The sequence below is a fragment of the Lasioglossum baleicum genome, chromosome 12, assembly GCF_051020765.1.
Source record: "Lasioglossum baleicum chromosome 12, iyLasBale1, whole genome shotgun sequence".
Classification (NCBI taxonomy): Eukaryota; Metazoa; Arthropoda; class Insecta; order Hymenoptera; family Halictidae; genus Lasioglossum; species Lasioglossum baleicum.
In genome coordinates this window covers 7,172,087-7,194,010 of record NC_134940.1, presented here as the reverse complement: position 1 = coordinate 7,194,010, position 21,924 = coordinate 7,172,087, and the positions used below count along the sequence as shown (strand labels likewise).

The 21,924-nt window shown below is 39.0% G+C and overlaps 1 protein-coding gene across 4 annotated transcripts in view; it reads left to right on the top strand.

The window, feature by feature from the left end:
- Mp (collagen XV/XVIII-type protein multiplexin) overlaps nt 1-21,924 on the top strand; it is a 295,739-nt gene that overhangs the window by 43,788 nt on the left and 230,027 nt on the right. For all 4 annotated transcript variants that reach the window (XM_076435605.1, XM_076435604.1, XM_076435603.1 and 1 more), the window contains exons 3-4: nt 15,222-15,487; nt 16,454-16,729. In XM_076435605.1, the coding sequence (XP_076291720.1) occupies nt 15,222-15,487; nt 16,454-16,729 (542 nt within the window). The remainder of the gene's footprint in view (nt 1-15,221; nt 15,488-16,453; nt 16,730-21,924) is intronic.

Sequence of the window (21,924 nt, the reverse complement as noted above, 5' to 3'; positions counted from 1 at the left end):
CCACTTGGAAGTTTTATATTAACTTGAATGATTAGTTTTAATCCGAAGTTTTGGTTCTATTTACCGGACACAAGAAATTTGTGATAACCAATTAATTAATTAATTTTTTTATGCCGTAGCACAAGAAAATCAGTGTTTTATTATCCTCTGGTGTATCAAAGTTTCTTAGCATTTTCTATAATCGGAAACGAAAAATTTGCGTTGTCTTATTTTTCAAAATAAGGTAATATTTAGTACTTCATTTTATTATTATTAATTTCTATAATGTTTAACTGATACATACCTTTATCCTATGTGCTCTATTATCGGCAAGATTAAAATTTATGGCTTCTAGGAGGTTAAAAGGAGGATAAAATCGAAAACCGAAAGGTATGCCAGTGATTTTGACGGTAACCACCGAATGAAATCTTTGGAACAGAATAGAACAGAGAGAGGAAGGATGAAAGAGCGAGACAAAGACGTAAGAAAGTGTCATCTCGTTCCAAGTTTTCTGATTAAATCTGTTCTACGGCTTCCAAACCAAAAAAAATGAGAAAAACGAAATGAAAGGGACGGGAAGCAAGCTCCGTTTTCTCTTCGTTGAGCCTCAGAACCGAACCAGTTGGAACGCGGGAGAGTCTGTAACGGATGTCGGAAAGAGGAAACTGTGACCCTTTGACACTCGCGAACTATCCATACTGCAGTAGTCGAGGAAAACGTTGAAGTGCTTCTTAACCTTCCGCGAAGTACTGTATTTGCCAGGAATACTTTTGATGAACTGGTGTCCATGAGAACGTGTACCAAGTTCCGTACTGGAAACTTCCGAGAAGTCGGAGAAGAACCGTGGAAGTAATACTCCGGCTTTTAAGCGAGCCAGAGCTACGAGATTTTTGAGGTTTTATTCTCAATAACTGTTAGACGCCGTTCGGAAAATCTTTTCTGGTTCATTTCCTAAAGTACCACGTAATTTTTCGGTTTAGAAGTATTTATCAGATATATGTATACAGTGAGTGTAGATAAAAAATGTGTAAAAATCGTGACCTTTACTTTTTCCTTCGCAATCGCAACCACTAACAATTTTTAAAAAAAATTATTTACACATTAGCTAGTAAATTAATCCTCTCAACGTCTAAAAAAAGCCCCAGCTGTTGGGTCCAATTTTGAAAAGGTTATTCGTGTTTGAAAGGTGTACGAATACTTTGTCCACCCAATGTACCAGATCATTTTCGACGTAGTTTTCATTCTCAACATTAACTTGATGAGTTAAAATATTATCAATGCTTGATCGCCTCGAATTTGATTTAATTCGCGCTAAGGAATCAAATGAATTTTCTGCGCATTTATATGGGAATGATATTGAAATAAAAATTGTGATTCTACTTTTGTAGAATGCGCGAAGGGTGTGCCCGATGCGCCATTGAAAACTGATTAGACGTGAGTTATCATTTCGACACGCGTCAGCGTTTCTCGTTTATTTTTTCTCGGGTCCCCGACGGATCGGGAGAGCTTGCCTTTCGTGGCTTTGAGATCTTTTCTGCCAACGAAGTCTATTCTTTCTCATAGGACCATTTATCATCGAGCGCTAGACCAAGAGGCTTTGTATCATTCGTTGTCGAAGGAGCACTCGAACAATGGAGGCACATCGTGTGGGAAATAATTGCGAGAATTTACCGAGCTTTTTCACATACCACTTTCGCACGCTCCATTTAATCGGCTTCCCGACAAGCTCCCCTCGTTTTTGCGATATTAAACACAAAAGAACCATTCTTTCGGTAGGAAATTAACTTCGTAGAATGACTGAGGGACACTGCCGGAAGAAATGTTTGGTCTACTTGGTCTACCAATGAATCCTCCCCTATTTCCGAGTCGAACTCGATATTTGTTTCATGATCGATTCGATAATGTTCATAATGGATTCCAATCGTTCTACGCCACTTTCATATCGAATTGCATTATTTTTAATCTGGTGAACTGTACTTTCTACAACAATTTTTATAAATATATTTATGGCAGCTGGAATGTACATAGCAGACGCTGTCAATATGCGCAGTACCTTCTCTACAAACAATTTTCAATGGAAAAAGACGAGCGGAACAGTCCGGAATGACATATTGTCAGCAGGTTTGGTATGTTTCGAAGGCAGTTTAGGTGTACACACATGTACTCGTCAGGTTACATGAGTAGAGTATTGAAAAATACATTTCCCCGAAAGACGGTGATTTAAAGGCTCGATAAATTCTCTTTCGGAGCTGTTCTGCCAGAGCCTCGACTACGTTTTGAGTGGCCAAAGAGATTACATGGTTGACTGTTATTATTTGTGTAATATATTTTCCCATCGACAGCTCTCGAGCTATAAGAGAGCAATAATTAAAGTGCGGATTTTATTCGATTATATTTACGAGCATAGAAGGGAGAAGATGAAAGAACGTTTTACGAAAGATACAAGAGAGGTAAAAGAACACAATTTAAGGATATAACAAATAAGTTTGTTTGCAACGTTCCACTTCACCGAGAATCTCTCGCCAATTGTTGGCCACTTCTTTCGTCGATCTGTTCTACTGATTCTTCTTTCAGTGGTCGAGCTGTACAACGAGTTTACCCACTCTTTGCTGTACAATTCACTTTCTGAACTTCATGTGCGGGGTAGTTGGTCCTATTGGACGTTTTGTCCTCCCTTCTTTATGCATCGCAACTTTAACTACAGGCAATCTGCATTAACTCTTCGTTGCAACTTCTGTCGTGAATTCCGCTCTCCACCTCGTATGCACTTTGTTTCAGTTGAATCGCGACTGTATCATTAATGACTTTAACACAATGCTCTACTTTTACATACCCAGAAATGCTCGTCATTCAAATATTCCACTGCTGTGCGCGGATGTCTCTGCTGATAATGTACGATTAGAGGGGACACGTAATTTTTTGCGTTTCGTCTAAATTATTATAGATAGAAAAAAATGTCTACGCGGTTCTATTATTTTCTATGAAAACCAGCAGTCTGATTAGCAGAGATTAGGCATTTGATTAGTCTCCTCCGCGTACAATTTTCAAAGAAAGCGCCACGAGCGTCATCTTAAATTCAAATAAACATTTCGGAAGCTTTAATTACGTGAACAGTGAAGAACGGTTCCTATCGCAGCCTTCAATCCGGATTTCTAATTTGCGTTAACTATTAACTTGCTCCGGCACGGAGTTCGCCGGCAGGTCGCAAAACAAAGCTCTTTGTAGGTCCGCCGAAAGCCCGCATGAGCTTTGATTTCAGGGCGCGCTAAATCGTCGCTGACTCGCCAATTAACTCATCGTTTCCGCGTCCGTCCGCTTAGAGTCTCGTCGAATTATCCTAACTTCGAAAGCAAATAAAACTTCTTCGTCAAGGAAACGCGACTCCTGCGGGGAGAGGCAGAGTTCTTCGATTTGTCTTGCCATCACCGCGGGCGAAACTACCACCCGGAAACCAATGGAACTTTATCGGAGCAAGTGGATCACTCTGTGGATTACAGCGAAACACTTGCCGGATAGCGGATCGGATATTGTATTGAATTTACTTTACGGTTAATGAAATTGTTCGAGCGCTGCTACTGAACAGTCAAAAACAACGTCGCGTCGACGAGAAACGTCCCAGTGGTCCTGGACTCCTGAAGCAGACGAATGCGCGGCCATTTTACAGTTTACCTACACCGCAGATATTTATTTTATTTATAATTCTTTTCATCATGTACGAGAATCAGCAGCCGAATAAAAATTTTCTGTATTTATGACAGTGTCTTCGATTAAAATGTTGCTCGATTAAAAATCGAAGATAATTCGACAAAAATGAAGTTATGTTTAACCTACTAATTTCTATTTCACTCCAGTTTGTTGCAATCCAGGTAGAAAAGCTTTATTTGGCATAAAGATTAGCTAAAAGTAATATGTTATATTGAAATTGATGACACAAGAAATATAAGTTAAATAGAAATGTTTACACGTATTTGTGATTGTACATATTATTATAGATTTCTATGGAACCATATGAATAATTAATTGAGAATGCATTCCCTTCAGTGACTGCGGCGATCATACAAAAGATGGCGCCTGGGTTTACTGGAATCCGTGTCATTTTTATTTGTGATCAATTTCAGCCTATTTTTTTTATCATTTGAATATTTAATAAGAAGATAATTATAAAATCATCGACTGATTAATATTCTGTGAGAAACAGTATTTTAATAGTTGGATTCGAATAGATATTCATTAGATCAGGATAGGGTAGATATGTAAAACAGAAGTAGTATTGCTAATTAGTTAGTGCATATTACAATTTTGCAATTTTTCGCGTACAGTTTCGCAGGAGAAACTATGCAATAGGTAATAAAGTAGATAGTGATTTTAACGAGTCAGTCATAGCCGGCAGATGATGAGGCTGGCGCCATCGTACGGGAAAAAGCTGAACTCCCACAGGTTGTAAAAGCTCGTCGACTGATAAAAAGGGTATGCGGAAGTCGCGTATAAAATTCAAGAAATGCGGAAAGTTCCGAACTCGATTTCCCGGAATCAAGACAGTCAATGCTCACTCCATTTCCACATTTCTTGCGTTTCATAGGCGGCCTGTTTTCCTACGAATTTCGCTATGTAACTTCGCATCGAACTTTGTTCTGGTTCCCTTTAAAAATCGAAAATAGTTCGACAAAACTTCTATATGTTATAAGTGGGAAGCAGAAGTAAAACAAAAATTGATTTTATCCCTTTAATGGCTTTGTTACATTAAAAACGATATTACAATGTTCTCAAATTTTTCAAATGTTTTACTTGTTTCAAATTTCACCCAACCAATTTTTTCGTAAATGCATAAACATCCGCAGTCCAGTCATAAATTTTCAATTACGGTATCAACTTAAATTGTAATCTCGATTTCATTCTTCGCGTGTCCCGCGACAGTGCTAATTGGTCAGCTCGAACGACCGTTAAGCTAAATTCATTACCGAACAAACTTCTAATTACACTGACGGAAGAGCAATTTAAACAGTTCTTCGCGCGGTAACGTGACCGATGAGACGACACGCTGGGAACGCCCGTTAAATTCAGAACAAGAAGTTCATCTCGTAATTATCGAATAGCAGGGACGTTTCGGGGCACACGTTGTCCCGAAGACCATATAAAAACGTGACGTGCACGTGTTGTTGCATCCGAGCGGCCCTCGGGACCAGAAAAAAAGCACGAATAGAGACACATATGCCGCCGATGGTTTTTATCAGCGCAAATAATTCACATTCTCTTTCACGAAGTGCGAACATGATATCCTGCAAAGCTCACACTTGTCACCGAACCTCAGGCGTGAGAAAATTGGTTTCCCCCGCTCGACAATTTTCTGTGATTTTCAAAAAATGTCCAAACGATTGTTTACGCTAGAGCGACTATTCAATTTTCGAGTGATCTGTTGTTTGTACTGTGGATGCACTTCTTGACCCGCGTTTGACGTGTCGGTGCAGAGGTAATAAATACAATGCAAAAGTGACGGTGTGGCGTTGGAAAAATGCGCCCATATACACTTGCAATTACTTGTAAAATCTTGTTATTTTTATCAAGTCATGTTATTAGATTCTATACTTATATTAGGTCGGAGGGAAAGTTCTGTCTTATTTTAAAGAAAACATTTGAACCAATGTATATGTTTAATATTATTCAATGATATAATTTCCATTATTATGGAACAACTTGTTGCCATCTTTCAGATAACCTGTCAATTCCTGTTTCTGCATATTTAAAATATGGGTACGATAAAAAAAACGTGGGTGGAGATTACATTCTAGGCTGCAATAAATAAACATACTAAATTGAGAGTGGTCTAGAGGTGCTCCATCATCAGTATCACCCAGTTCTTTTTTAATTTTGTCAGTATGAAGTGCATTCAGAGATGAGCCGGCGGAACATTTATTTTCGTCGTCTGATGCTTTTTCATTTCCGGGAGGAAGAAAGCGATGCCATTAACAAACGTACCATTCAATGGCGGGTTAAAGAATTAGTGAAACATGTGGCTTTGTTCCAAGTGACAAGAACCATTACTACTTTTTAATTCAGCAAATTTCTAATTTACAGAGCGCCTATTGGATTTTAATATTGTTGTAATTATTATTATTAAAAGCCTCCCAGGTTTCGCGAGATCTTGATTCGCGAACGAAGAAGCTCATAAATTCCCGACACTTTTTGAACTAACAATTCGTAAAAACAACGGGCGACGGTATTGTCTTCCTTTCAGCGTAGCGGAATTTCCCAGTGCATTACTTGGTTTCGCGAAGTTCTGATGGAAAACGCTTTCCTTTTCCCTTTTGCGTCGTCGTTCCTCCTCTCCTTCAAATTTTCACGGCGTACCGCTTCCGGATTTTAATATTAAACGAAAGTAGGAAGAACGCGAAAGAGCACCGGTCGGTTTTTAACGGGCACCGAAATTTGGCAAATTCAGATTATTCCCCGGTCTCGCGTGAACACTCGCGCTATTATCACCGAAAAATTCGCGCCTCGCTAAATTCGACACCGGGTAATCACGAGCATTTCGGCTGATATTTGTGCTATTTGATCTCCCCGCAGAAAATCACACGGTTCCCGTCTACTATCTCTCGAAAAACTAGCCGAGATTCAATTTTCGATGTATTACAGGCTGCAGCTTTTCTATTTTATTTTCTATTTTCTATCTTAAATGGAGACTCTTATCTTCGGCTTTTGAATTTCTTTTACGGTACCTGTGTAGTTGTTTTACGAAAAAAATTAATACAACATAAAAGACGCAGCCTGTCCAGATCTACAAGTTTTGTTTAACACATTTTTCGACGCGGTAGATAGTTTAAAAGATATTCGAGAAAAACGATTTTACTAGCATTAAATTAATTATTTTAACTCCGGGGGCTGCCGTAAAAGAAATGTCGACAAGAGTAGATAAAAGCCACCCTGATGTTGAGATTCTCAGCAAAGTCAAAAACGCGACATCAGTTTTCATGAGAATTATACGAAGTTATGAATTTTTGCCGATATTCGCTGATTTTCATTAGATTCCTCTGTGTCATCCGGGATGACTTGTTGCGCATCGAGCACGCATCCAGTTTAAGCGATAATGCTACAGCTTTTCCTGCAAATTATTCGCGCGCGTCTATCGCAAAAACGACTCGGAAACCGGCGAACGTGCAATGATATTTCGATCACAGATTATCGTTCGACACACCTCCACGGCGAATAGCGATTCATCGTTTCCTGAATAGAACGAATTTGTGAAATCAACGTTTTCCAACGCGGAGGGGAGATATTTTTGAATTTTTGTAACATGTTATATGTATATCGCGCTTGTTAGCCGTCGACGTGCATTCGTTTTTATGATGTCGTTCTCAAATGGATAACGCGCAGTTTGTAAGAGTGAAATTAAAAACCCGAAAATTATTTAATTCATAATAATTATTATCGAAAGTATGAAAACATTGGAGTATCGATAGATCAGTGTAGATATGTGTATGTACAATGCAGTATCGATAAATCAACGGCAACGAATTTCGCAGGAATAATCTTCGGTGCATCTGCGAAACGCGGCCTGTTACAACTATAAAACATGAATGTGAAAATGATCGATTCCACTGTAATTCCGCGGGAACTTCAATGTAAATTTACAAAACCTTACGCGGGGGTATTAAATTAAACTTCATGTTCCATTTATCTTCGCTCACCGTGTACAAACGGGATCAATCGGTGATTTCGTATGCATTGTTTCTCGGCTATCGATTTTCTAGCAATTTGGCCCACGGTGAAATTGATCCTATCAGAGATTTCTTTCCGAATCCGCAGCAATTTTTGAAAGTTATTCGCAAATGTGCCGGAGCAAACTGTCGAACGAAAAATTGAAGGGGCGCTTTAATCGGCGTTTAAAACCCTGGAAATGATGTACAGCCCCGCGAATCAATGGCTCGCGGATGGAAACCAATGTTGGCAATCGGCTGCAACCGACTGCTATCTCGCGGTACAGTTGTGTCTGTCGACAATCGAATTAAAAAAAAGCATCAAATATATAATGACAGAGCAAGTCAACAAAAGCTCGAGCCTTCCAGCGGGAAATTGCCAAGCAGCTTTGTGACTTCTGTGGAAACTTTGCCCGCGTCAAGGCTTTAAAAGTTCTTGCTTCTGATAACACCAAACTCTGTCTATTTCGAAAACTTCGCTCACATTGTTCGCTATTGCTTCGCGCAATTTTTTCAATAGAACTCCATTGTTCACCGACAGAGCCGTCGTTCAAATATAACACGACGATTTTAATGAAAATGTATATTAAATCTTCTACATCGATCACAAGTATCCCTCTGCATTCCATACAAAATAAACGATAAAAACTATAATTGCAATTATAATTAAGCACCAAAAGAACTATTATTTCCATAATCTGTTCGCCAGTGATTAATTCCAATTAACCAAGTACGATATTTGCTTCCAAGAGTGGCTCTTGTTAATTAGATAATTTCACATATCGCTTAACGTTCTTTTCATCTTTTGTTCCGATGTTAATATCATTCTGCATTAAAGGGCTCTGCCCACAAAGGAATTACAGTGAACCAAAGTAAATTGAATTACACAAATGAAATAATATTTGCATTATGTACTTGCCGCATTCTGTATCAGTTTTAATAAGCGCGTGAGCTTGCAAACGAATTTAAATAATATTGCGCTCCCATTATGAGAATTATTTTATCATCGTAACTGTTTCTATTGCAGTTACATTTTTCTCGATACGTGATCGACAAGCATATTTTTCATATTGAAATACTGAATGTTTCTCGTTGATGAAGCGAATTGACAAATATGGATATTTCAGAATAATGAAGAAGAATTCATTTTGTGAGCTTAGTTATGACAAAAGATATTGACCTGTAAAACTGTAGCGACATTATTTCATTCTTCACGAATCAAATTATTTAGTTCAATCGCGAATGCTCATTTTAATAGACTATTTATTCAACACTGAATCGAGTATTTTATGTTACGATTCGCATTCATTGCAGATGTTCGTAAAATCAGCACATTCTATTTTTCGTGTGAAAACGGAATTTAACATACAAACGAAATTGCAAGCTCGCGTATAAATGTGTTCCCATTCATTTCTTCACTTAGGATATTTCGTAAATAATTTCCAAAATAATTACAACAATTTGCATGACCAAAAGCTGCACGAAGATCGACAATCCAACGATAAGAAAAGTTTCCTTTTGATATTCATTGGAATTGAAAATTGACTTCAGTGAGAAGAAATTATCAAACCAGGTTAGGAGAACATAAGTCAAGAAAGGGTGTCTTCGATTATCCCTTATGCAGCCATTGAAATCTCCGGCAATGCACATTCGTTCATCAAATATGTCAAGCATTAAAGTCTTCTTTCTTAAGGTTTGTTACTCTTAAAACTTTTAACCCTTTGCACTCGAAGCAATTTTAATTCCAAAATCAAGACATTTCTTTCACAACCCAGATCATTTTTATTCTATGTAATCTTTTTTATATTCTGCTCATCAAATTGAACCTGTTTTCTTATACAACCGTTAAGCTATTTACAATCTATATGTTGAGTATTCACTCGACGTTAAAAAACAAAGAAGGAGGTAGGTATTCAAATGAAATAAATTCTTCCATTGTTTTCATTACACATATTTACCATAAATACGTAAAATCGTCAGTTCATTAATTACTTCGAATTACCATAGAACTGAATTGCCAGAAAAATTAGCTTCTCCACAGAAACTGCATTAATCAAATGCTTTTTCGTTCCCAAAGTGATTATGTAAAGAAGGCCATTTTGTGTTTCTGCAGTACGTACATCGTCTCACACAGTCCAGAAGTCTTGATATCTCGCAATACTGGTTCTAATATCACTTGAACCCGTAGCATTTGTATTTGCATGTAAATACTACCTCTGGCCAAAGGTATTCAATCTAATGAAGAGTTGGGAACTATTTACATGCATATGAAAATGGAAAACACTGTTGTATGTACGTGCATTAAAGACGCATTGGCGCGATAATAAATGTTCTCGTACATTTGCGAAACACTATTGAAGTTCAGAACTTTGTTAATACTTTTAGAGACGATTAATGGAACTTTTTCATTACAAATTCTGTGGAGAAATTTTTTAACATGGCTATCTTTCGATTAACAGCATGCGACTGTAAAAATATTCGATCTCGAATGACTGTATGAAAAAATATGTACATACAGGGTATCCCAGACCACCCGTACCACCCATTTATAATCTAGAAAATAGGCTATTTTCAAACATTCAAAGTGTTTCTTTTATAAATCAGATGCGCTTTATCAACTGGTGATATTTTTAACTTCCGGTTTCGGCCGGAAATAGGTGATTGAGGCCGGAAGTTACACTTTTCAAATGGAACATGGTATTTTTTATTACGGATTCGGATTCTATGCGAAAAAACAAGAAATTTTTGTCTGAAACATTTTTTCAAAAAATGTCATTTTATGTCCTTCAAAATTAGTCTTGGCATAACCCAGAAAGATGCCAGAAAGATGGCAAAAGTTCATCGAACAAAGTGGAAAATATTTTATTGATTAAAGTTCATTGTTTGAATAAAAAAATTGGGCTATATGACACAGATAATGAAAACATTATTTCGCAAAGACTCATTTTGAAGGTTACATAAAGGACATAAAATGACACTTCTTGAAAAAATGTTTCAGACAAAAGTTTCTTGTTTTTTTCGCATAGAATCCGAATCCGTAATAAAAAAATACCATGTTCCACTTGAAAAATGTAACTTCCGGCCTCAATTATCTATTTTCGGCCGAAACCGGAAGTTCAAAATATCACCAGTTGATAAAGCGCATCTGATTTATAAAAGAAACACTTTGAATGTTTGAAAATAACCTATTTTCTAGATTATAAATGGGTGGTACGGGTGGTCTGGGACACCCTGTATATTTCATTAGGTGTAATTGCGTAAAAACATAGATCTATGTGCGCAGAAACATTGGGCTCGATGGTCCATCGACACGACGCTAGGCATACAGTTTTTAATGCGATTTACTGCACCGACTCATATTTCGACAATAAATATCGATTATCGAAGGGAGCTTTCTGCCGCGGTTCACCGCGGTATATAGAGTCTCGAATCTGCGAGATGCATGGTGTGCGAAATGGGGTCGTGATATATTAAAGAAATATGATCATAATCACCCGTGACCATGTATGTAAGCTTATGTGAAACCAAAGTAAATGTATAAAATCAATAGAATGTGGTACTAATGTTCCTCTTATCCTCGTATAGGACCTCATGATAATACTGATTAATTTTTCCTCGATAGTGCCAACTGTATTGAACGTGACGTTACACCGGAACCTCAATTATACGAATAAATCGTTAAAATGCAGAAATTCGTGCAGATGCATTGTAGTTGTAAAGAAAATAAACTCATCTGTACAACGGACCGTGCTCTGTAAAGTAATTCTAAAAAAGAGAATCTCGATAAAAATGGGGTACCTTGAGCACCCCGCAGAATTTTAAAAAAATTGGTATGATTTGATTCTGAAAAATGAATGTAATATAACACGTGAGCTGTGCTTCCGTTTACGTCCGTGCTCAGAATTGCATGAATATACATACATACAGAGACTACTTTCCGTACAAATATAATGCAATCCCACGAATTTCTGTATGTATCTAATGAACAAGCAGTTTTTTGTCGAAATATTCAATGCCCAAAATGTAAACATATTTTAACGAATAGAATAGAGTTCATTATGAGAACTATTAAGTGGTCAACGATCTTATTACTCGAGCACGAACCATGTCGGCTTGATTCGGAAATTTTCGGATTACTTCGGCATCCCTGTCGTACGTCCAGTTTACTTATTTACTTTACAAATACGATGCATTTCACGAATTTCGACACTTAACATATAATTATAATGATCTATTACTATATCTAATTAACAAGCAAGTTGTTAATCGAAATACTCAATGCCCAAACTGTAAACGTTTTGTAACGTACAGAAACGCATTCGCCGATTTTACGATGCATTGCTAAAGTATAATACATAAATATTATAAGACTGTACCTGGACGAAGAAGAAGACATCGAGGAACATGTTGACAGAAGGGGACCGATCAAAATGTTGCCCCTGACAGCATATTATTATGTGAAGATGGTCATCAGAGCTCGATCCCCTTTTGTCAGCATGTTGCTCGTTTGTCGTCTTTTTCGTTCAAGTACAGTCTTATATTATTTACTTGGGCAATGCATCGTAAAATTTGCGAATACGTTTCTATACGTTACGAAAAGTTTACATTTTGGGCACACACATTGAGTATTTCGATTAATAACTTACTTGTTTATTAGATACTAACACCATTAATATTTCCAAGATTATCTAATATCGATCCCAAGTAACCTTCTAAAATCCAGTTACTTTTCTCCGAGCTTTTCTATTTCCATCCAATCTAATTTACAAGATTTGCGATTCTCCTTTGAACCGAAATGGAACTGTCATAAAGTGTGATCTTCCAGCATTTCTATGTGCCTCCAAAAGTTCAAAAATTTCTACGGAAATACCTTCCGAAATCGATTTCGAGTAATATCTTAAAAGCAAATCGTTTCACTTGTAGATGTCGCATCGGAAGGGCTTTATCAATTTGTCAAAGTAATTTCGAATTTTCCTCCAAACTTAACTTTGAGCTTCGATTTATGGTTAAAAATGTTCAAAAATTCCCACGAAAATATGTTTCGAAATTGAATGAGCTTTTATGAAATTTTTTAATTCGTGAAACACTCTCTACAGAACTTCTTTCACCTTCTCTCTGTGTACTGCTATGCTAATGTTGACCGTGTATAAGGAGGTAAATAGTAATTGGACGCCATACATTTTTGTATGGAATTTTTTGTTTGAAACATTTTTATTTGTCGTTCGGAATGTCATTTCGTTTTCTCCTGGTAAAATGAAAGCCAATATTTTACCATTTAGAATAAGTTTGATGACATTTTGTTCTATGATCTTTTGACGAACGACCAAATATATTATACATTATATCATATATTACTTAAAAAATTTGAAACATATCACAGAGATAGCTTCCCTAGAAAATTTCTGGAAATTTTCCATTCGTCAACTATTTATTTCCGTTTTTGTCAGCCTGGGTTGCATTTGCATACCATACACAGAGAGAAGGTTAAGGAAGGATTGTTCTGCATCGGATAGCCATTTCCGAAAAAGCTGTCGAAAGAGGTGGATACGAATTTTAGCGACTGGAATCGTGTCAACCGTCGCGCCGGTTTTATCAAGATTTCATTCGTTAATCTCAGTGAGCTCTTTAGGGTCTCCACGCACCGAAATAATTAAAGTTCTCGCTTCGAGTTTGAATTACTTTTCTCTCCTTCGCATTTTTACCCGCGGCCTGGCCCCCGTGCGGCCAATGTACCGCGCGAGCGGCGCACTCTGTTTTCGACGGTGTCCTTAATTAACTATAGTTCTCGTCGGACTGGTACACGCGCGAGCAATTCGCAGATGATCGCGTTAAAATAATATTCACGGTTTACCACGCGGCTTGATAGTTGGCCGGCTGATATATCGCGCGGGACCGTTCCCGAACTGAATTTAAACAATTTGCATAAAACAGAGGGATACAAGCGCCCCGTAATTCATAACTTGATACGGCGAAACGATCGTGGCAGTTCCCCCCGGTTCCAACCTGCTAGATTACACTCGCCAAGAAAGTAATTTTAATACTTTCAACGTAGCTACGAATGCTAAATAGCTTCTCGCTCATTCTCCGGCTGTCGCCCGGTGCGGTATGGCGAATTCGCTCGAAATCCTGGACAGAAGCGGACACGTTTCTCTTTTAATTTCGAAACTCTATGCAATGTTATGCTATGCTATGCTACGTTCCGTAAATGTACTCTTCTGTTCCAACCAATTTTTTATGCTTTCAGATATACGCCAGTTCACATTTCGAGTTTCTATAACATTTTTTCAGTTATAATCAGAAATAGCTTCTCGTGCGAATTCAAATTTTCATGGGTTGTTTCGTAAATGTCAAAATTAAAAGAAAAATAAATTCATTTCGACAAATAGTTTCCGAGATACAAATTGATAAGCGTTACGTTTAATATTAATTGCTACATTCTTCACTTTCACAAAATATTATTTTAAGCAAACTATCCGTGAGCTTGGAGAAATTAATTCATCGAATTAATTTTTTATTCATTGAATTAATTTTTTATCGAAATAAGTTCCTGAGATGCAAATTGATAAACATAATGTTTAATATTAATCGAGAATTAAACAAAAGTTCAATCGTTAGCGAGCAACATTATTCTGTTACGTTCCTGGGATTATTTTATTATAGCCCGTCTTAACAATTCACCTCTGAAACGGAAATATTCATTTTCTCCTCGATTTCTCACAATTCCGCTGCTGTTGCCTGTTGCGAATTAAGTCGCTGGGAATGTTGACCGTTATCGTATAATTCCATTAATTTCCAGGGGACGGACTAATAAACATTTTCTTTTCGAACGGCCAGGAATTTGAATGTTGCACTCCCTGAGACGTTACTCAAGAATTCACAAAGACTATTCATCGGGTTATAAAGCGCCTCGAAGTGCAATATAATTTGCAGAAGGCTATCTACGCGCGTCCGTAGGAGCGCTTTAGGGAAAAATTTCTAATTAAATTTCGAACAGTCTCGTTCTTTTTTTCTTCTTTTTTTTGTACAACTTGTCTACTTTTGCGATGTTGATCTAAAATCGTCTTAATGGAAAGAGTTTTATACACTTTAAAGCTTAAAGCTAAACTTCCAGCCTTCTTTTACTTACGAGGGTCTGTAATTTTGTGGAATGGCTCGGCAAATAGAAGTAAGGAAAAACGAGAAGCGTAGTCAGCTTCTATGAAAGTTAGTTCATCGGGATTGCACTTTAACTAGAATTCAAAACTTTTTGGTAATCTCTGATCGGTCGGCTTCCATTAATTACTTTATTTTGTAGCGAATTAATTAAGAATTAGCAGAACATCAAAAAATATATTTTCTTGTTTAATAATTTTTAAAAAGTTGAAAATGCCATTCATAGAATTTAAAAGAATGAAAATGGATGAAATCGATCAGTGCATTTATGCAATATCTGTGTACATTGTGTAAAACCATGTCTAGCAATGGACACGGTGAATCGATTGTAATGTGTCATTCGAAGGAAGTATAATAAAAAGCATTCTAACCACGTTTCCTCGCACCTCTGTGTTTCAGACCAGGTTTATGATTTACTCCAGGCGGCACTGGCATCGACAGACGATAATAATTTCTACATCGACAATGGTCTCGACGGATTTCCGGCTTTTGGTTTCCGACTTGGCTCTGAAATTAAGCAACCTTATCGATTATATCTTCCGGACAAATTGCCAGCCGAGTTTACTCTGGTGGCAACTTTCAAACCAGAGACTTTGCAGACCAGCTATCTCTTCGCGGTTCTTAACCCTTTTGAGACTGTGGTGCAATTAGGCCTCCGAATATCGGTACGTATCTTTCAAATGAACAAATAATTACAAACGGTTATTTTTATGAAGCACGATTTATTTAATTGAATGTTTTACTTAAAATCGTGTAATTAAGAAGAGTCCGTAAAAGTAAGAAGCGAGTCGTAGAATAATCCGTTTCGGATTCGACAAAACGTTTGAGGAAACGGGAGGTTTCCTCTCGCGTATCGGTTTCGTGGCATACGGTGCTTCATCCCTGTGAAGGAGGGTTGAAGGTGCCGCATAAAACCGCGGCGGGTAACTCTCTGGAGGGAGAAAAAATGAACGACAAGGATCTGAATATAAAGCCAATCAGAAAGTCGACAAAAATTTCCAAGTACAATCGGTCGATTTATAAGGAATAGGCACCGACGCGGCGCGGCTCCGCTCTGGTGCGATAGAGTTTTAAGTCGACGTGCGGCTTTAGCGAGGGGCGGGGGAGGCATTTCCTCATGTTTCCCAATCCCTCCGAGGCCGTTGTTGCAGCTCCTCGAGTCTTCAAATTTCTTTGAGATCTTTCACGTTTCTCGCGGCACCGTTTCCACAGGTAATACGGCGTCTACGTGTTCTGCAGGAGAAGCAGGCTCCGCCGCTTTCGACGTTTCGAGAGGACACGATCCCCACGAGAATCGATAGCGTCGGAGCCGCGCGCGACCGCGGGAAAACAGCTCGGCTTTCGAATCCCTGGATATTTTATTTTCGTCCGTGCGAGACCGAGGGAGACAGCGAAGCCCGAAGGCGAGAGATCCCGGGATAATTTCGGGAGCGGCGCACGATTGCTGATTATTCGATGAAAAATTTGCCGACGCGACGGCCGGCGATTTTCCCGTGCAGATTGGAAACCGAGCTTCGTACTCGGGATAAATCATAGGATGTTCGATATTTAACGCTAGGACTGACGGGGATGGATCATTGTCATTTGTCTCAGGTTTTTATTGTATATTTATTCATATTGATTTTTCGCAGGATGGACCAGGGACCAACCAGAACGTCTCCTTAGTGTACACTAGCTCCGATCAACACTCTCACTCGGAAGAACTAGCCAAATTCACAGTGCCAAAATTGACGAAGGAGTGGTCCAAGATCGTCATCAGGGTCTCGGTGACCGACATCACTTTATTCATGAATTGCCACAAAATGGCCACGCAGAGAGTCACCAGAATACCTCTGGAATTGGTGTTCGACACTGCCAGCACGCTCTACATCGCTCAAGCTGGGCCTCATATTCAGGAGAAGTACGACGTGAGTACAGAAAACATTTTCTAACTTAATTCCCAATTGTATAATTGTGTTCATGCAATTATCGGAACGGTGCTGAACGAAAAACTTTCAAAAATAAATCGTATTTTATTTAACCAAGAATACAATCACTGTTTTTTATTGATGGATATGGATATCAATAAAGAACAAATACGAATAATGAATATCGGATTGGCAGTCAAGGGTGAAGAGTTTAGTAACATTAAGCGAAATCACTTGATAACCCGTTGATTTTGTCCAGCTGCCAGGATCGTCTTTTTCTCTCGCTGGCGGACAGTATTCGACGAATGTAACAATTCCATTAGAAGCAAACGAATCCGAAGCGAGTTCGCGCGTTCAATACGAACTTTGAAAAAGGCGAAAATACTCGGTTAAACGATTCAGCACCGTTCCCGCCCTTAAACAACTACTGGAACTTGCTTCACGAGTCTGGTTCAGTCCAAGAGATTGGCGAACGACCGTGGATAAACCTCGAAACGTAATGGTCACAGGAACGTGAGCAGGAAATCTCGATAGGTATGTTCTCTAGGGGGTTTAATACCAACCCGAGTGAGTGTTCCGTCAAAATACATAACCTATAACTTCAAACGAATGGCGCGATATTGCTCGCAGGAAAGTGAATCAGGAGGAGGATCGAAGTATATGAAATCCTATATCGCCCGGCGATTATAATACTCCCGGAGGACCCGGTACCATTTGATACCTTCGTTCTTCCCCGAAAAATTGTTTCCGCGAACAATCGAAAAACAGGTTTAAGTAATTTACACAACTAAAGCGAAGCAGGAAGTTGATTTTTAATTAGCACCACGCAATTTTTAACGTTTATCGTGTTTACAGTGAAGTCTTCAGACTTGGATGGAATTTAATTGGAAATTTATACTTATCTATTTTAGTTTAATAAATGAATTCGACGAATTACAGTCTCCTTAAGAAGAATTATCTTTTACTTTGCTCTTGGATCACAGTTCTCAATTTACTTTTCCCTCGCGACATTCTCTTTCTTGGTTCTTCGTAAATTTTTAAATTCCATTTAATTCGATTATTCAGCGAGGAAAAAAATCTATCACAGTTCCTCGAAAAACTGGCACCTCTGAGAAATCATACTCTCGGGATCTGGAACAGCGAAATCAGTGGAACTTTTCGTGATCTTTTCTAACAAGTTGCTGAAGATACTGAACGAAGGAACTTAGGGGATTCATACGTAAGAGAAATCTCTCGCAAGTTTATTTAACAATTTTTTAAAAGGACGCGTTCAATCAATTTAACCTTGCGCGACGAAATTCGATAGAAAATTGCTTTCCATATTTCAGAAGAAAATGGGTCATGAAGTTCGAAAGCTTCCTACGACTTAATAAGGTTGGGAAAATCGATTGCGGCCGCCCTAAAATCGACGCTGCGTCAACATTTGAAAATCGCGTGGGTGCGGATCCATCAATCTCGTAGAGAGATATCCGTAACACGTGTATGTTCTTTTACGTCACCGCTTCCGCAGGACGAGACACGCGACAAATCGAAATTCATTCTAGCTCGCTGAAGCGACCAAAATATTTTGACTTGTTAGCATGAAGTTCGCGTGCGGGACGGCGTCCTTTTGAAATTGGGGACAATCGGCCGAAACGATTAATCGGGCTATTTAATTCGATACCGGTGGTTTATGTGGAATTCTGTCCCGCCTGAGCTAGACAGATTTTGATTGACAATTTATTTTCCGAGCCACTGGCTCCGCGCTGTTTCAAAGACTGGAAAAAAAATTGAATTTTGTTTCGATCGCTGGAGACCAACGATTCGCTCGTTTCTGAATTATGTTGTCGAGCGAGGAATTTTTAGTTTATCCCGTAACTTAGCAATTCGTTTAAATCGTTCAAGACTCGCCTTGATTTCAATTAAAACAATGTTGTGTTTATAAACTTAAATGTCGACTGACTGTCACAACAATTAAAATTATAACAAATCCCGCAAACATAAGGTCGCGCTTTCCTCGGGGAACCGCGAAACAAGTCCACCGCATTATTTTTGCAAATGGCCGACAGCCCGGCCGAGCAGTGTCGAGCAAGTTTCCCTAAAAAATTAAGGAACTTCTGAAAATGGTAACCAGGTTCGGCCGCGTAAAACTCACGGCGACATAAGTGATAGTAAAATATTCACCGGGGCTACGCAAAATTCTGATACGCGCGGGCCGCTCTTCCGCGTATGGGTAACATTTTTGCGTTTCCCAATGTCTTGCTCCCATACAAACCGAGAGCAGTAACGTCGAATCGGATAACGGGGATCCTGAGGGACGTTCTTATCGTGTGTTTACCGACATTTCCGTCTGACAGTCTGTTTTCAGGCCTTTCGTTCCCCTCGTATACTCTTCCACAAAATCCTTAATTTTTCAAAGGGTACATAAAATTACTGAACAAAAGTATCATGATTAGACTACGAATTCCATTCATTTATAACAAAAATTACTGCAGTAAATACAAAACTATGCAGACATTATATTACGTGCGTTAATTCAGGCCTGGGCAACTTGTGCTCCGAGAGTCGATGACGTAAATCGGCACCCCCCACCTGGCCGGCCAGCGCGATAGTGGGGGTAGCAGATTCTACGTCATCGGAGTGATATCGTGCAGGAGTGTGCCTGCTGCTGTTGGCTTTCTGGCCGGAACAACACCTGACGAAAAGTTGGACGGTGGCCTAACAGTATCCGCGAATCTCTTTCTTCCGTTCCTGGCCCGGTTACGAAAGTTTCGTCATTGTTTCCCCTTCTTGGGGGGTTTCGGCGTTGTATCGCGTACGTTCCAAGAGCTGAAACTAATCTCTATAAATTGCCTGTTTCTGAGCCGTTGCTCGCGAGCGGTCCGCGTTCGCCATCGACGTGGGGGAGCATCGGGAAATTTATGAGCGGCAACGTTATTAGCTGATAAAACGTTTACACGGGGTCTCGCAGATTTATCGAGGCAAATTTGGTAAATCAAGTTCTCGGGGAACCGCTGTTACCCACCTAAGAACACGGATGCTCGTCGAGGCCGTGAACACCCGAGGAGCGCGCGTGCAAATCCATGAATATCATATTAAAAATTTATAAACCGGGTTTACCTGATTATGGATCACCGGTGAATTATTCAACGGCAATTTTATGGAACGACAACCGAAACCCGCTTTGCCCAGTCACGGTTAAATAAATATCCCCGGCGAAGCGCGATGCGAAGAGAACCCATAGTTCCGCTGAAAGGAAACAATTTTCTTCACCGGCCATTTGTTTCGAGGGTTTCGATGCATCTCGTTATTCATATAAATATCGAATTCGGGTCGACTTCGAATCATCACCGCTCTACCGCTGTTTCAAAGAACGATCGACGAAATGTCCGCGAATATACTCAATTTCTATTGTTGACGCGTGAAAAAAATTCTTGCAAGGAACATTAAACAGTTTATAGGACATTGTATGCGCCCATAATTATGGAAGTAATCTAAGTTGAAATTTAAAAAATTAATTCAATGTAATTTGTACGATATTGTCAAAAATGAACGTGTTAATATCGTGAATGTGTTAACATCCTTTTCCTTTAAATATCTCGAAACAAGAAATATGTAAATTAGACCACTATGTTTGCTAATATCTCGGGAACTAGAGAATCTAGAACAATGATTTTTTAAAAATGTGTGTCTTCGATCGAGGAATGTAGTCGTATAAAAATATTTCCGAAAAATTATAAAATATTTCTTATTAATTGTCTATCTATATTTATGTAACTTTGTGTACGTGATCTATGGACCAAAATAGGGGATACGTGTTTCTAGAATTCTCTGTTTTTGTCATAGCAAAAATTGTATTTCCACCTCCAACTTCGAGGTCTATTTTCATTCCCTTAGCACGAATGTTAAATATTGTTCAACAAACTGTATCCTGTACAATGTCCCTTGTTACCCAAGAAAATATAACGCGTGTGATTAATTGCAACAAAACAATCGCGTTCGCGCGAATGTTTCGGAGGTTCTCGTACCGAGGTGCAAAAGTTCTCGTCGCAAATTGATAAGTGGATGTGGTCTCGCGGCGAATGCATCACGTATATAATTGTTGTACCGTGAGTCCTGTTACGCCTTTTAATTTACGCTCGAATCTGCATAAAAAGGGCGTACGTTATGTAAGAATGCAGCGGGCACATCGCTTCAGCTGGCATTTTGCACAGTTGCGCGAGCGGTTACGTTTAGAGCGGCGTTATAATAGCCCCCGTGCAGGTTTCATCGTGTTTCAAAGATAATGCAGCGTATCCAGTCTCCAGACGCGTACGATCTAATCCGTATTTTACATAACTTATTAATGCGACTCCCTAACACGATAAGCGTAAAATACCGTCCGCCTATATATTTTTTAAGAACGTTGTGTGCCTGCTGCCGCGGGAACACGTACTCATCCGAGGCTAGTATTATACGGCTATGTTCCCAGAAAATTAAACTTCGAAACGGGTACCTATAGTATTTGCAACTGCTATCTCTGAAAACGAGCGTCTAATCAAACGTATAAAAAGCGTATATCATTGAGTTTCAGTGTAAACAGTCCTTCGACACAAATTGCGCTGTAACATCAAAGTATCATGTTCAAAAGTCAAGATAAAGATCCCAAGAACTGCAAGTTCAGCTCGCTGAAGATGTATAAACAAATCGCAGCTCTCCGAGATGCTCTGCCTAGACACGGAATGCCAGATACTTGGCCCGCAAGGCTGCAGTCTATTGAGAAACTCAGACAATAAGTGTTCTTCAAAGGTTTCGTCGCTAACCACCCTTGGAGGCATACTATGCATCCCAATTCTTACCCCTTTGCCACGCACAAGTATACCGCGCCTGCGAAATTCTGTCACACTCCTCGTCGTTCCTCTTCGGCGGAATTTTTCTGTGTTCATTGGGACATCAAAGAATGTTTCTGAACAATTCAATATTTAAAATACATCTTGCTCTCTTTACATGCTGATTTAGTATCGTCGTGGCTCTTCGTTCAGATATATACGATATTCACGTCGTAGTCTTTATGAAATAAATAATCCACAGTTGAACAACGAGTGTTTCGAAGATATTTAATTAATTTAGGGGTAGGAAGCACGTACAGGGAAAAATCACGGGAGCTTTCAGGAGAGTACTCTAAGCGAAACTTTCCATTCTCATTTAGAAAATTTTCATTTCCCTGATGTCAGTCT